General features: G+C 35.4%; 1 protein-coding gene across 9 annotated transcripts in view; it reads left to right on the top strand.

Moving 5' to 3' along the window:
* OXR1 (oxidation resistance 1) overlaps positions 1–12,674 on the top strand; it is a 443,163-nt gene that overhangs the window by 387,495 nt on the left and 42,994 nt on the right. For all 9 annotated transcript variants that reach the window (XM_064587996.1, XM_064587995.1, XM_045896061.3 and 6 more), the window contains one exon: positions 5,842–5,994. In XM_064587996.1, the coding sequence (XP_064444066.1) occupies positions 5,842–5,994 (153 nt within the window). The remainder of the gene's footprint in view (positions 1–5,841; positions 5,995–12,674) is intronic.

The raw sequence follows: 12,674 nt of genomic DNA, 5'->3' as shown, positions 1-12,674 counted from the left end.
AGGGAGAAGCCGACTGTAGGGAGAAGCTGAGCAGGCAGTCCGATGCAATGAGGGACTCACTACTTCTCCTATGTGAAAATGCTTTCTTCCTCACTTTTGCCATGTTAGTGGAAGAGAGGGAAAGAATAATAAAGCTATATGAATGACCTTTTAACTGACTGAGCCACCCAGATGCCCCTGATACACTACCTTTTAAAAAAAACTTATCATCTTAATCATTCTTCCAAGTAGTCTGAGTAATTAATAGTGGATTAATTTACCTAGCATTTTTAAGGAATGTTCTATATAAGTTACATTTTACAAATGAATTCTAAAGAACCAAACTGTATTTAATAGTTTTGATTAAAATCTCTCTGAAAAGAATTATATTTTTTGCCTTTTTTATGTAAATTAACAATAATCATAATTTCCCATTTTTTTATGACCTAATGATTCTGTTTACACATAAAAGGCTATTCCTCTATTAAATGGCTAGATTACTGTGGGAGAGTCATGTGTGTTGCCTTCCCTACTTTAGGAGGCATCCTTTTTTTTCTGCCCCAATTTGCACTCAGAATTTAAGATACCGAATGACCTATGGGTAACAAAATACAAATCATTAATATTAATTTGCCTATAAATTATTAGACATTATTAGTTGCTAAGCTCTAGTATTAAACTAGCTCCACTTCTTTCATGGAGTAAAGTACATGATATACTAATAACTATTCTTCTCCTTGCCCAGGGACTTTTAGTGTGTATTTGGGTGTGAGACAGTGAGAGAAGTGGGGTCATTTTCAAATATTTATTTGTTGGATATCTTATTTGTATAAATACATCAGCGCTGTACTTTAGAATGCAGTCACATGAAAGGAATATATTACATGCTTCAACCTCTCATCTCATCAGACACAGAGCCTGCTGTCTCTGAGGTATCTGTTTCTCCAGACCTTTAGGCCTGTGGGTGATAAGGACTCCTCTGTTGTTTGCCCTGAATTTTTGTATTCACTGCATAATACCTGTTGATGATAGCAGAAGTCAGGTTCTAATGAGTAGGTCTTGCTGGACCAAATGATATAAGAATACGTTTTTGAACATGGCCATGCCATTGTCCCATGACACTTACAAATTGCTGTACTCATAAGCTGTGCAACAACAAAGGAGAGCAACGTAGGCTTAGGTTCATTTACTTTCTTTTTTTTTTTTTTTTTTAAAGATTTTATTTATTTATTTGACAGAGAGAGACACAGCGAGAGAGGGAACACAAGCAGGGGGAGTGGGAGAGGGAGAAGCAGGCTTCCCGCTGAGCAGGGAGCCCGATGTGGGGCTCGATCCCAGGACCCTGGGATCATGACCTGAGCCAAAGGCAGACGCTTAACGACTGAGCCACCCAGGCACCCCCATTTACTTTCTTTTTCAAACCTTAAAGCAGAACTGTGAAAACTTGACTGTGTAGCATCCTGCCTGACTAAAACGCTGTGGGGTCCTTTTCCATCCCTCATCTTTAACCCAAATCTTACCAACTAGCTTTCTTGAAGGCGTAATATCAAAAAAGAAGAGAATGCTAAAGCAACAAAGCCAGGCCTTCTCCTATGTGAAAATGCTTTCTTCCTCACTTTTGCCATGTTAGTGGAAGAGAGGGAAAGAATAATAAAGCTATATGAATGACCTTTTAATCTGTAACTACTCAGCTGCTGCCAGAGATGCCCAGAAAGTATCCTCTAATATGACTGGTCATATGAATAGTATCTCTAATATGACTGGTTATATGAATACATTTTTTTTCTCCCTAGGATGGATCCAGGAAGGAGTTAAGAAATATTGACTTCTTGAAGTTTCCTCTTTCCCTAGATGATAGTTATCACCTGCTATCTGATTATAGGCAATAGTTAGAAGTAATTTTTTTGAACAGTAATTTTTAAACTTTAGTTGTATTTTGTTTTCTACCTAGAAATATATTTATTACTAGATTCACAAGATAAAATATTCCTATATAACTTTTACGTATCTCTAGTGTTTATATCTCCATATATAATTATTGGATTTAGGTCTCCCATTCTAAGTCCCTTAGAAGCAAGGATCTTATGTTTTATTAAATATAACTCATATTTGTATTACAGTGATTAAAATGTTTATTAGTATTGTTGCATGTTTTTCCAGAAATTGTCAGAGTTTATATTTCTAATAATCACCCATAAGTTTCTTTGCAGTTCAGCTGTGTAGTGGCTTACCATGGAGGCTAAAATATTATGTTCCTGGCTTTGTTAGCATAAAGGATCCCAGTGGGTTTTTTTGAATAATTTATTTCCACATAAAAATACTATCTTTGAGAATTTCCAAGGTCAAACAGTTTTTACCCATTTTTTCTTCACATATTGATGAAGAAACATAGAAGGAGATAGAACCAGTGTAAGTAAATAAATAATAAATGGCTAAAATTTACCATGTGTCAGGTACAATTCTAAGTACTTTAAAAGTATTGTCATTTATTCCTAACCTCAAACTTAGGAGATATAGCACTTGTCCTGGCTATTTCTGTTTTCTCCTGTAGACCCATTCTACACCCTCCTTTGGGCTTTAGACTACATCAGTGGGTTCCCCTGACCTTTTGCTTCTCTTAATTTTGGTCTTTCTGAGAGAAAAGGAGCAAGAGGGGGCATATTTATTCTCTTAGCTCTCTTCCTGCAAGGTCACTTCAGAGTGGCAACATGCTTCAACCTCTCCTCTCATCAGACACATAGCCTGCTGTCTCTGCGGTATCTGTTTCTCCCCTTTAGGCCTGTGGGTGATAAGGACTCCTCTGTTGTTTGCCCTGAATTTTTGTATTCACTGCATAATATCTTTGTAAATAGTTCCATTTTTAAACTCTTTAAATTAACTCAAGTTGATGTGCCATCTGTTTCTTCTAGTACCTGACCAGTAACAGTGTTTATTTTACATATAAGGAAACTGAGGGAGAGAGGTTAAGTATCTAAGTTCCTTCAGTTAGCTGGTAGCTGAGTTAGGATTCCAACCCAGGTACTCTGGTCCAGAGCCCATGTTCTTTATTACCACGTTACAGCTGGAAAAATCATAATGTATACTATTTAATCATATTGTACCAAAAAAAAATGACCGTAAGTCAACCTTTTTGCTTCACTTGTTCTAGTGATGCTTTGGGCAATGATTGAGGCTCACTAGATAAATATCTATACTTCTGTATTTTTAAGCACCTTTCTGTCCCTAGTGGCTAAAACGGAATTGCACAAAGAAACCTCAGAAAGCACTCAGGAGCTTCAAAATCACTGCATTAAAAATCAGAATCTATATCTATAAACACCAATCAAAACCAGCTACATAGAGATACTGATATTTTGGGTGCTAATACACATGTATGTAAGTTATAAAGAGATCTAATTACAATCCCTCTGAACGTTGCTTTTTTTTTTTTCTTTAAGAAATGTACACTTACGTGCTTATGTGCTATACTTCGAGCATTTACTAAGCTAATCTCATGTATTCTTTTTAATAGGATTACACTGACAAATCGGGATTGCTATAGATACTGAGTTGTAGAATTTGAGACTTTGAGGGAACCTAAGCGATCATGTTGTTCAACGAGGTATATCTTCATATAAGGAAAGCATTTGACAGTGTTTCTTGATACAGTTTTTGTGAATGATTAGGTTACATAGTAGGTAATGTTGTCAACTGGCAGTAACTGAACAGTCATAAAATTTGTTGATAGCTTTGTGCCAGCTTGCAGAGGGCCTTCCAGTGGCTCTGGAACTGGCTTTTATTCCCTTCACACATTTATCAATTGTTTAGAAAAATATTTGAAAGGGAAGGTGTAAGTATTGCAGTGAAGCTCACTAGTTCAAGTGTTGATAATGTGGTTTTTAGGTATCGGCTTCATCTTACTCATTGGGCAAGTTACTGAACTTGGCTAACCATAAGTGTCCTTTAAAATTAAGGTAATAATGTATATACCTAATATGAATGATTTGAAAATTAAATGAAATGGTTCGTATAACACTTAAACATAACACATACTCATAAATGTCCATTAATATTATTGTTGCTAACATCTCCTTTTAAATGATCTGTGCTGAATGAATTTATGTATCATACAAAACTCAAGTATAGTAATTACCAGAGACAACAGGATGAGTATAAAGTTACTAGTTTTTATCATAAAATGGAAAGATTGAGAACTTTGTTAATAGATATTAATGATTAAACAGTGTCATGCATCTGTTAAAATCTAATTCCATTTAGGTTTTTTAAGGTATAATCATAGTATGTTAAATATAGTTGTTTTGCAGTATTCTGTACTGATCTTCCTTCAAAAAATATCTATTGGGTATCTATTAGGAGAGAGATAATGAAATTTAGAAAGGAAGTCTCAAATTTTGTCCTCATATAGACTTAAGGAATTAGATCCATTTAGTGAAGTAGAAAAAGTTATGTTAAAATTTGAGAGTGCTTTTCAAGTAGCTTGAAGTCTTTGAGATTGAAGAGAAGGTATTCTTGTTTATTATTTCAAAAGGCCAAGTCAGAACTATTGGGTATCTGTCACAAAGTGCCGGATTTTAGCTCAAAGCTCTGAAGAACCTTGGTACTATGAAAACTATTCTATAAGGCACTGTTCATTTACTCAGGAATTATAAAATGCCTCTGGAGGTATTTAAGACAAAGAATAAAAGACATTTGTCTAGCCTTCTACATTGTAGAGAATGTTGAACTTTGGGGGGACCCATGAGTTCTAGGGGTCTGTGAACTTGAATAGAAACAATTTTAAATGAAATATAGTATTTTTTCAAATTAAGAATATAAACTGTAGAGTAGCACCATGTATACCTGTGACTTTGTCCCCAGTAGAACTCACAGATATTTTCAAATCATTTTAGAGTTGTAGATATCAAAAATACTGTTTATAGCCATATAGTTCAAAATTATAATTATCAGTCAACACTAGATTTTATTATTTCATGTTTAATAAGGAAGGATATATGTATCAACTATATATAACTATTATAACTATGAATAAAAAATATAACTAATTTTTAAATGTTTTGATAATTATGTTTCATTATAATTGTTTTTCTTTGTAATCCTATATTTTAAGTATTCAAAAAACATTCTGAGAAGGAGGTCCTTAGGCTTCACTGTGAGAATGGTCCATGGCATTAAAAAAAGTCAAGAATCTGTGATCTAACCAATTAATACTTTATACAATGGTATTGATAAACTCTTTGTAGCTTAACATTTTAAATGGCTCTTCCAGTGAAATGAGTTTGGCTGAATTCCTAAGTATCACAGACAAGCACTCCATCTTTTCTCTGCTCCCAGCACCTGAGGGATATATTAAATTCAGGAACAACTGAGTGTGTGTGTTCATGTAGTGTGCAGGTACAAGAGATGTAGTTTTCAGCATTTTACAGATGATTCATAAATATATATCCCATTAAGAAATCATTGAAAATAAAAGTTTAAGCTCTGTTAGAGATCTTTATTGAATGTGAACACAGTGCCATTCTTTCCTATTTCTTTTTAACGTAAGAATATTGTGAGGGGTGCCTGGGTGGCTCATTCGGGTAACTGTCTACCTTCAGCTCAGGTTGTGATCCTGGGGTCCTGGGATCGAGCTCTGTGTCAGGCTCCCTGTTCTCCCTCTCCCTCTGCCTCTCCCCTTTCCCCCCACCACACTCTGTCTCTCTCTCAAATAAAAAAAAAATCTTTAAAAAAAAAAAGAATATTTTGAGCTGACCTCCAAGAATGTGATGAGAATCAGGGAAAGCTATTCATTTGGCTTTAATAATGTGCTAATTTAATTTTTATTTAGTTCTCTGAACTGCCTTTATCATTATTATTTTTTTAAAGAATCCTGATGTAGTCCACCTGAAAGAAGCAACTCCCTTATCCACTTTTACTGGTATTCGACCTGCACGAGTTGTATCTTCAACTTCTGAGGAAGAAGAAGCATTTACTGAGAAATTTCTTAAAATTAATTGCAAATATATTACCAGTGGCAAGGTAATGAATAATACTTCAGAAAAAATTTTTTATCGTGCTTTATTTATTACTGAAATATGACAATTTGGCATTTGCATTTTAAGTTATCAACATCAGCAACTGATTGAATATTTTAAGAAGATACTAGTGGAAATACTAGTTTAGGTTAGTATGGACTTTGCTTATAACTTAGAATCTGGTGGTCTTTTGCAGTTGTTAAAGGCAATGGGATATAAATTTACTGTAATAAAGTACAGCTGATTTGCTATTGGTAGAATATTTCAAAAAGCTGGTATAAAATGACCACTGCTAGGCACTATTTGGAGTGGTAACTCTTGCAAACTTGGTATAACACACAAAAGGAAGATAACTACTATTTATTATTTACTATATGCCAGAAACTATATGAGGTATTTTAAGTATTTCAGCAACTCAAAATAATCCTATGAAGTTGGTGATTCTGTTCCTTCTTCACAGGAAAAACAACAACAACAACAACAAAACTTTCAGAAAAGGTTAATAAGTCCAAGGTTTCTCTATCATGGCAAGAATTCAAACCCAGTGTGAATGCATGTTTCATCCTACCACACCTTGCTGCTTTTCTAAACAAAGAACTTGTAGTGTGCAGAGGGAGTAAAGTAACACAGAATTGGAGAATAAACTCCAGATATTGTTTAGAAAGTAACTATAGTATGTTACCAACTTAAGTCCCACATGGTTTTCTTTTTCTCTTCGAACTTTAAAGATGTTTCTTTCAGAACTCCAATATTTTCTGACTTGCACTGTTTCTGAAGAGAAGTCTTCTACAATTTTTATATTTGGTATTTTGTACATTTGTGTTTTCTTTGGTTGCATTTAAGATAGTCTCTCTTTTTTCTTCCTTCAAATTTTTATTTAAATTCTAATTAGTCAACACACAGTGGAATACTGGTTTCAGGGGGTAGGATTCAGTGATTCATTACTTACGTACAACACCCAGTGCTCAACATGACAAGTGCCCTTCTCAATAGCCATCACCCATCTAGACCTCCCCCCACCTCCCTCCATCAACCTTCAGTTTGTTCTCTATCTTTTAAGAGTCTCTTATGGTCTGTTTCCCTCTCCCCCTTTTTTTTTTTTTTTACCGCCCTCCCATCTGTTCATCTGTTTTGTTTCTTAAATTCCACATGAGTGAAATCATATTGTACTTGATCTTCTGTGACTGACTTATTTTGCTTAGCATAATATACTGTAGCTCCATCCACATTGTTGCAAATGGCAAGATTTCATCTTTTTGATGGCTGAGTAATACCGCATTTTCTTTATCCATTCATCAGTTGATGGACATCTGGGCTCTTTCCATAGTTTGGCTATCATAGGTAATGCTGCTATAAACACTGGGGTACATGCACCCCTTTGAATCTGTATTTTTGTATCCTTTGGGTAAATAGTAGTGCAAATGCTGGATGGTAGGGGAGTTCTGTTTTTAACTTTTTGAGGAACCTCCATACTGTTTTCCAGAGTGGCTGCACCAGCTTGCATTCCCACCAACAGTGCAAAAGGGTTCCCCTTTCTACGCATCCTCGCCAACACCTGTTGTTTCTTGTGTTGTTAATTTTAGCCATTCTGACAGGTGTGAAGTAGTATCTCATTGCAGTTTTGATTTGTATTTCCCTGATGATGAGTGATGTTGAGCATGTTTTCATGTGTCTTTTGGCCATTTGTATGTCTTCTTTGGAGAAATGTCTGTTCATGTTTTCTGCCCATTTCTTGATTGGATTATTTGTTCTTTGAGTGTTGAATTGGGTAAGTTCTTTATAGATTTTGGATACTAACGCTTTATCATTAGATATGTCATTTGCAAGTATCTTCTCCCATTCTGTAGGTTGCCTTTTAGTTTTGTTGGTTTCCTTTGCTGTGCAGAAGCTTTTTATCTTGAAGTCCCAGTAGTTCATTTTTGCTTTTGTTTCCCTTGTCTCCAGGGACATGTCTAGGAAAAAGCTGCTACAGCCGAGGTCAGAGTTTGCTGCCTGTGTTCTCTTCTTGGATTTTGATGGTTCCCTGTCTCACATTTAGGTCTTTCATCCATTTTGAATTTATTTTTGTGTATGGTGTAAAAAAGTGGTCCAGTTTCATTCTTCTGCATGTTGCTGTCCAGTTTTCCCAACACTAGTGTTGACGAGATTGTCTTTTTTCTATTGAGTATTATTTCCTGCTTTGTCAAAGATTAGTTGATCATAGAGTTGCAGGTCCATTTCTGGGTTTTCTATTCTGTTCCATTGATCTGTGTGTCTGTTTTTGTGCCAGTACCATACTGTCTTGATGACTACAACTTGGTAGTCATGTAGTGATGACTATAGCTCGAAGTCCAGAATCGTGATGCCTCCAGCTTTGCTTTTCTTTTTCAGGATTGTTTGGCTATTCAGGGTCTTTTGTAATTCCATACAGATTTTAGGATTGTTTGTTCTAGCTCTGTAAAAGATGCTGGTGGTATTTTGATAGGGATTGCATTAAATATGTAGATGGCTTAAGGTAGTATAGACATTTTAACAATGTTTGTTCTTCCAATCCATGAGCATGGCATGTTTTTCCATTTCTTTGTGTCCTCTTTAATTTCTTTCATAAGTGTTCTGTAGTTTGCAGAGTACATATCTTTGAGAGTCTCATTATCATTGATTTTGAACCATTGGATTATGATGTGCCTTGGTGTATTTTTCTGTTTGTTTTGCTTAGGATTCAATCAACTTCTTGAACCTGTTGGTTTATAGTTTTCATCAGATTTGGAAAATTTGGGGTCATATTTCTTCAAATTTTTTTTCTCCATCCTCTCCTCTTCTTTGGGAACTCCACTTATGCATATATTAGGCTGCTTGATGTTGTGTCTCAACATAGTTCATTGATACTCTGTTCTTTTTTTTTTCTTTCTATTTTGGACAATTTCAATTACTATACCTTTAAGTTATTTAATGTTTTGTCTGCCATGTCTAATTTGCTGTTAATTCTATTGAGCATATTTTTCATCTCTGTAAGTTCAAACTGGCTCTCGTGTATCTTCCTTGTCCGTAACTACCATGCACAATCTATCCTATATTCTTTAATATATGGAATATAGTTATAATAATTATTTTAATGTCTTTGTACTAATTAATTTCTCGCTCTGACTTCTGGGTTTCTTCCTTTTAATTGACTTTTCTCATTGTGATGAGTCACTTTTTTATTTTTCTTTACATGCCTAGTAATCTTTAACTGGATATCAGATATAAATGTTATTATCTTCTTGGGTGCTGGCTATTTTTATATTTCTCTACATATACTTGTACTATTTTCTGTGATACAGTTGTGTTTTAGAAGCAGTTTGATCATAACATAGCTTGTTTTAAGCTTTGTCAGGCAGGACCAAAGCAACTATAGCTAGTTTTTCCCTTTACTGAGACAATGCCCTTCTGAGTTTTCTGGGGCCCTGTAAATTATAAGGTTTTTTTGCTGTGGTTGGTAAGAATATTAGCTGTTCCTTTCTCTCTTGACTCTATGAATTGTTTCCTCTGCTTCTTCTGAGTGCTGCTGCTTTTCTCGTCCTGGGATAGTTGCCATACATATAGGTAGCATTCAGTGCTCAGCTGGAACTTGAAAGAAGACCTTCTGTGGATCTCCAAACCATTCTCAATTGGGAGTGCTCATCTCTCCTTTCTCTGCCTCTGGCCTGGAAACTCTCCACTCAGTATGCTGGGGCATTTATAGAGTTCATTTTCTTTGTTTTCCCTTATTCAGGTATCATTGCCCAGCATTCCAGTAGCTGAAAATAGTCATTTCATGTATTGTGTGTGTGTGTGTGTGTGTGTGTGTGTGTGGTTTTAGTAGTTTTAGGCAAAATTAGTTCTTGGCTAGAAGCAGAATTTCAGTTGTAACCATTTGAATAAAATTTTTATTTAAGTATCAAAGCAAAGATAAAGTCATTCGCAGGGTTAGGAGCAGCTTACAGCCTGGTGTTCATGGAAGGTGAACATTTGCTGGATACTGGCTCTTCCTATAGATTTATTATAATAAAGGTTATTTATGTAAAAATTGTGGAAATTTATCAACAAAATTATAGGTTACAGTGGACTTAAGACTGAAAAAAAAGATCAGTAGAAGTTATTTTCTCTGCTGGGATGTACTCCCAAATCATAGTTTTTTATCTTCTAATATTTAAGAAATATTGTAGTATAAGTGGTAACTTTTACAGACTTCCTTTTCTTTTTTTTTTATTATGTTATGTTAATCACTATACATTACATCATTAGTTTTTGATGTAGCGTTCCATGATTCATTGTTTGCGTATAACACCCAGTGCTCCATGCAGAACGTGCCCTCTTTAATACCCATCACCAGGCTAACCCATCCCCCCACCCGCCTCCCCTCTAGAACCCTCAGTTCCTTTCTCAGAGTCCGTAGTCTCTCATGGTTCATCTCCCCCTCTGATTCCCCCACTTCATTTTTCCCTTCCTGCTATCTTCTTTTTTTTTTTTTTTAACATATAATGTATTATTTGTTTCAGAGGTGCAGGTCTGTGATTCAACAGTCTTACACAATTCACAGTGCTCGCTATAGCACATACCCTCCCCAGTGTCTTATCACCCAGCCACCCCATCCCTCCCACCCCCCACCACTCCAGCAACCCTCAGTTTATTTCCTGAGATTAAGAATTCCTCATATCAGTGAGATCATATGATACATGTCTTTCTCTGATTGACTTACTTCGCTCAGCATAATACCCTCCAGTTCTGTCCACGTCGTTGCAAATGGCAAGATTTCATTCCTTTTGATGGCTGCATAATATTCCGTTGTATATATACCTCATCTTCTTTATCCATTCATCTGTCAATGGACAAAAGCAGACACTTTCTTTTCTAATAGAAAAAATTCTCCATGGAAGATTAGTCAAGTACTTGCACATAAGAAATTGGCAGTTACTAATACTAAAGAGAAATCTGTGCTTAAAGTTTCTGAAGGTCATATGGATTAAGAAGATATTTTATCTTCTTTTTTTTTTTAACATAATGTATATTTGTTTCAGAGGTACAGGTCTGTGATTCATCAGTCTTACACAATTCACAGCATTCATAGGAAGGGAAAAAATGAAGGGGGGCAGGAATCGGAGAGGGAGATGAACCATGAGAGACTATGGACTCTGAGAAACAAACTGAGGGTTCTAGAGGGAAGGTGGGTGGGGAGATGGGTTAGCCTGGTGATGGGTATTAAAGAGGGCATGTATTGAATGGAGCACTGGGTGTTACACGCAAGCTATGAATCATGGAACACTACATCAAAAACTAAAGATGTAATGTATGGTGATAAAAAAACAGCAATGCTCAACAAGGCACATAAAAAAAAAAAGAAGATATTTTAATTGGAAACCACTTACTATAATACGTTCTTGCTCCTGATAATACGTTCAGATTTATGAAACAGCCTTAAAAAAGAGTGAAACAGTATTTTATTTTGAGCTTATGATTTCAAACTTGGTCTTGGTTAGTTGAATTTGAGCAGTTACTTTGTCAGAAGATTTTTGTGAATTTTATGTTGAAGTAGTGTTTCTCATGGCCAACTCTTGATTTAAAGAGAATAACATCTGACAGAATACCTCAGAGCCCCACCTAGAATCAGGGAAGGAAGCTTGAGGAATACATTAGCACATCTGCAATAGCAGCAAATAAGGGTGAATTCCTGCAAAGTAACATTACTAGATTGGTCAGACTAGTGTTAAGAGGTAGGGCTTTAAGCCCCATCGACTCTAAGAAGTAGAAGCACAATTTTGAGAGGCTTTTCAAACGATTTCTGTAGTTACACTACTAAAAGTAGCAGTATTATAGTATTAACAGGTATAGTGAGTTAATGCATTATCATTAATACTGGGCCTTCTCAATCCTATATACCTAGTAGTCATTATCTTTGCAAAAATATTCTGAAGTGAAAGATAGTATGTAATGTTACGCCAGTGAACCTAATAATATACCATTATTTAAAACTAATGCTTATATAAAATTTATGAAACCAAGAATGAACTGAGGTCTTTCAGAGACCTGATGTTTGCTTTCCTTCTTACTGATTACTTGGTTTTATTTCTCAAATAACTTAAGTTTATAGAAGGTGAGATAGAGTAAGGGAAGGTAGAGAATCAGAAACCTTTAAGATTTTTTACATTGTGTATACTCTACTCTTGATTGTCTGTTTCTTGGATTATCCGTAGCAATGTAAATGTCCCTGCAACATACCTCACCATCTGTCTTTGACTTGTGTTGGCATGTGATCCAGGAATACAACCTGATATATATGAATCTACTTAAAATATCCATCAAAATATGATCAGGCCATGGTTTATATAGTTACTCCTTATTTAGGTAGTCCGTGGTCTGAACTAAAAAAAAAATGCTGTTTAGAGTTTCACATCGATTCCCTTTTTCCCACCAAAATGCATACACATATGCATATGCTTCTTTCCGATATTGTATGCAGTTACTACAAATGATAAGCATGTTTTATTATCTTGAACATCTGCAGTAACTTTCTGCCAGATGGGTGACCAAAAACTCTCCCAGAGTTTTCTGTTTTTCCTCTTGATCATTTTTAATAGTAGTGTCTGTCATAACTTAAGTTTTATGTTCTTAAAGTTAAGCCAGGTAAATTTATAGAGCTGAAAATGGATTTTGAAGGAGGATGTTACACCAAATCAAGCAGGATTTATT

This window comes from Mirounga angustirostris, unplaced genomic scaffold (genome assembly GCF_029215605.1).
Source record: "Mirounga angustirostris isolate CCGP_5_RB_7025 unplaced genomic scaffold, mMirAng1.0.hap1 SCAF_4, whole genome shotgun sequence".
Lineage (NCBI taxonomy): Eukaryota > Metazoa > Chordata > Mammalia > Carnivora > Phocidae > Mirounga > Mirounga angustirostris.
Note: the sequence above shows the minus strand (reverse complement) of the source record. Positions and strands in the feature narration are given on the sequence as shown.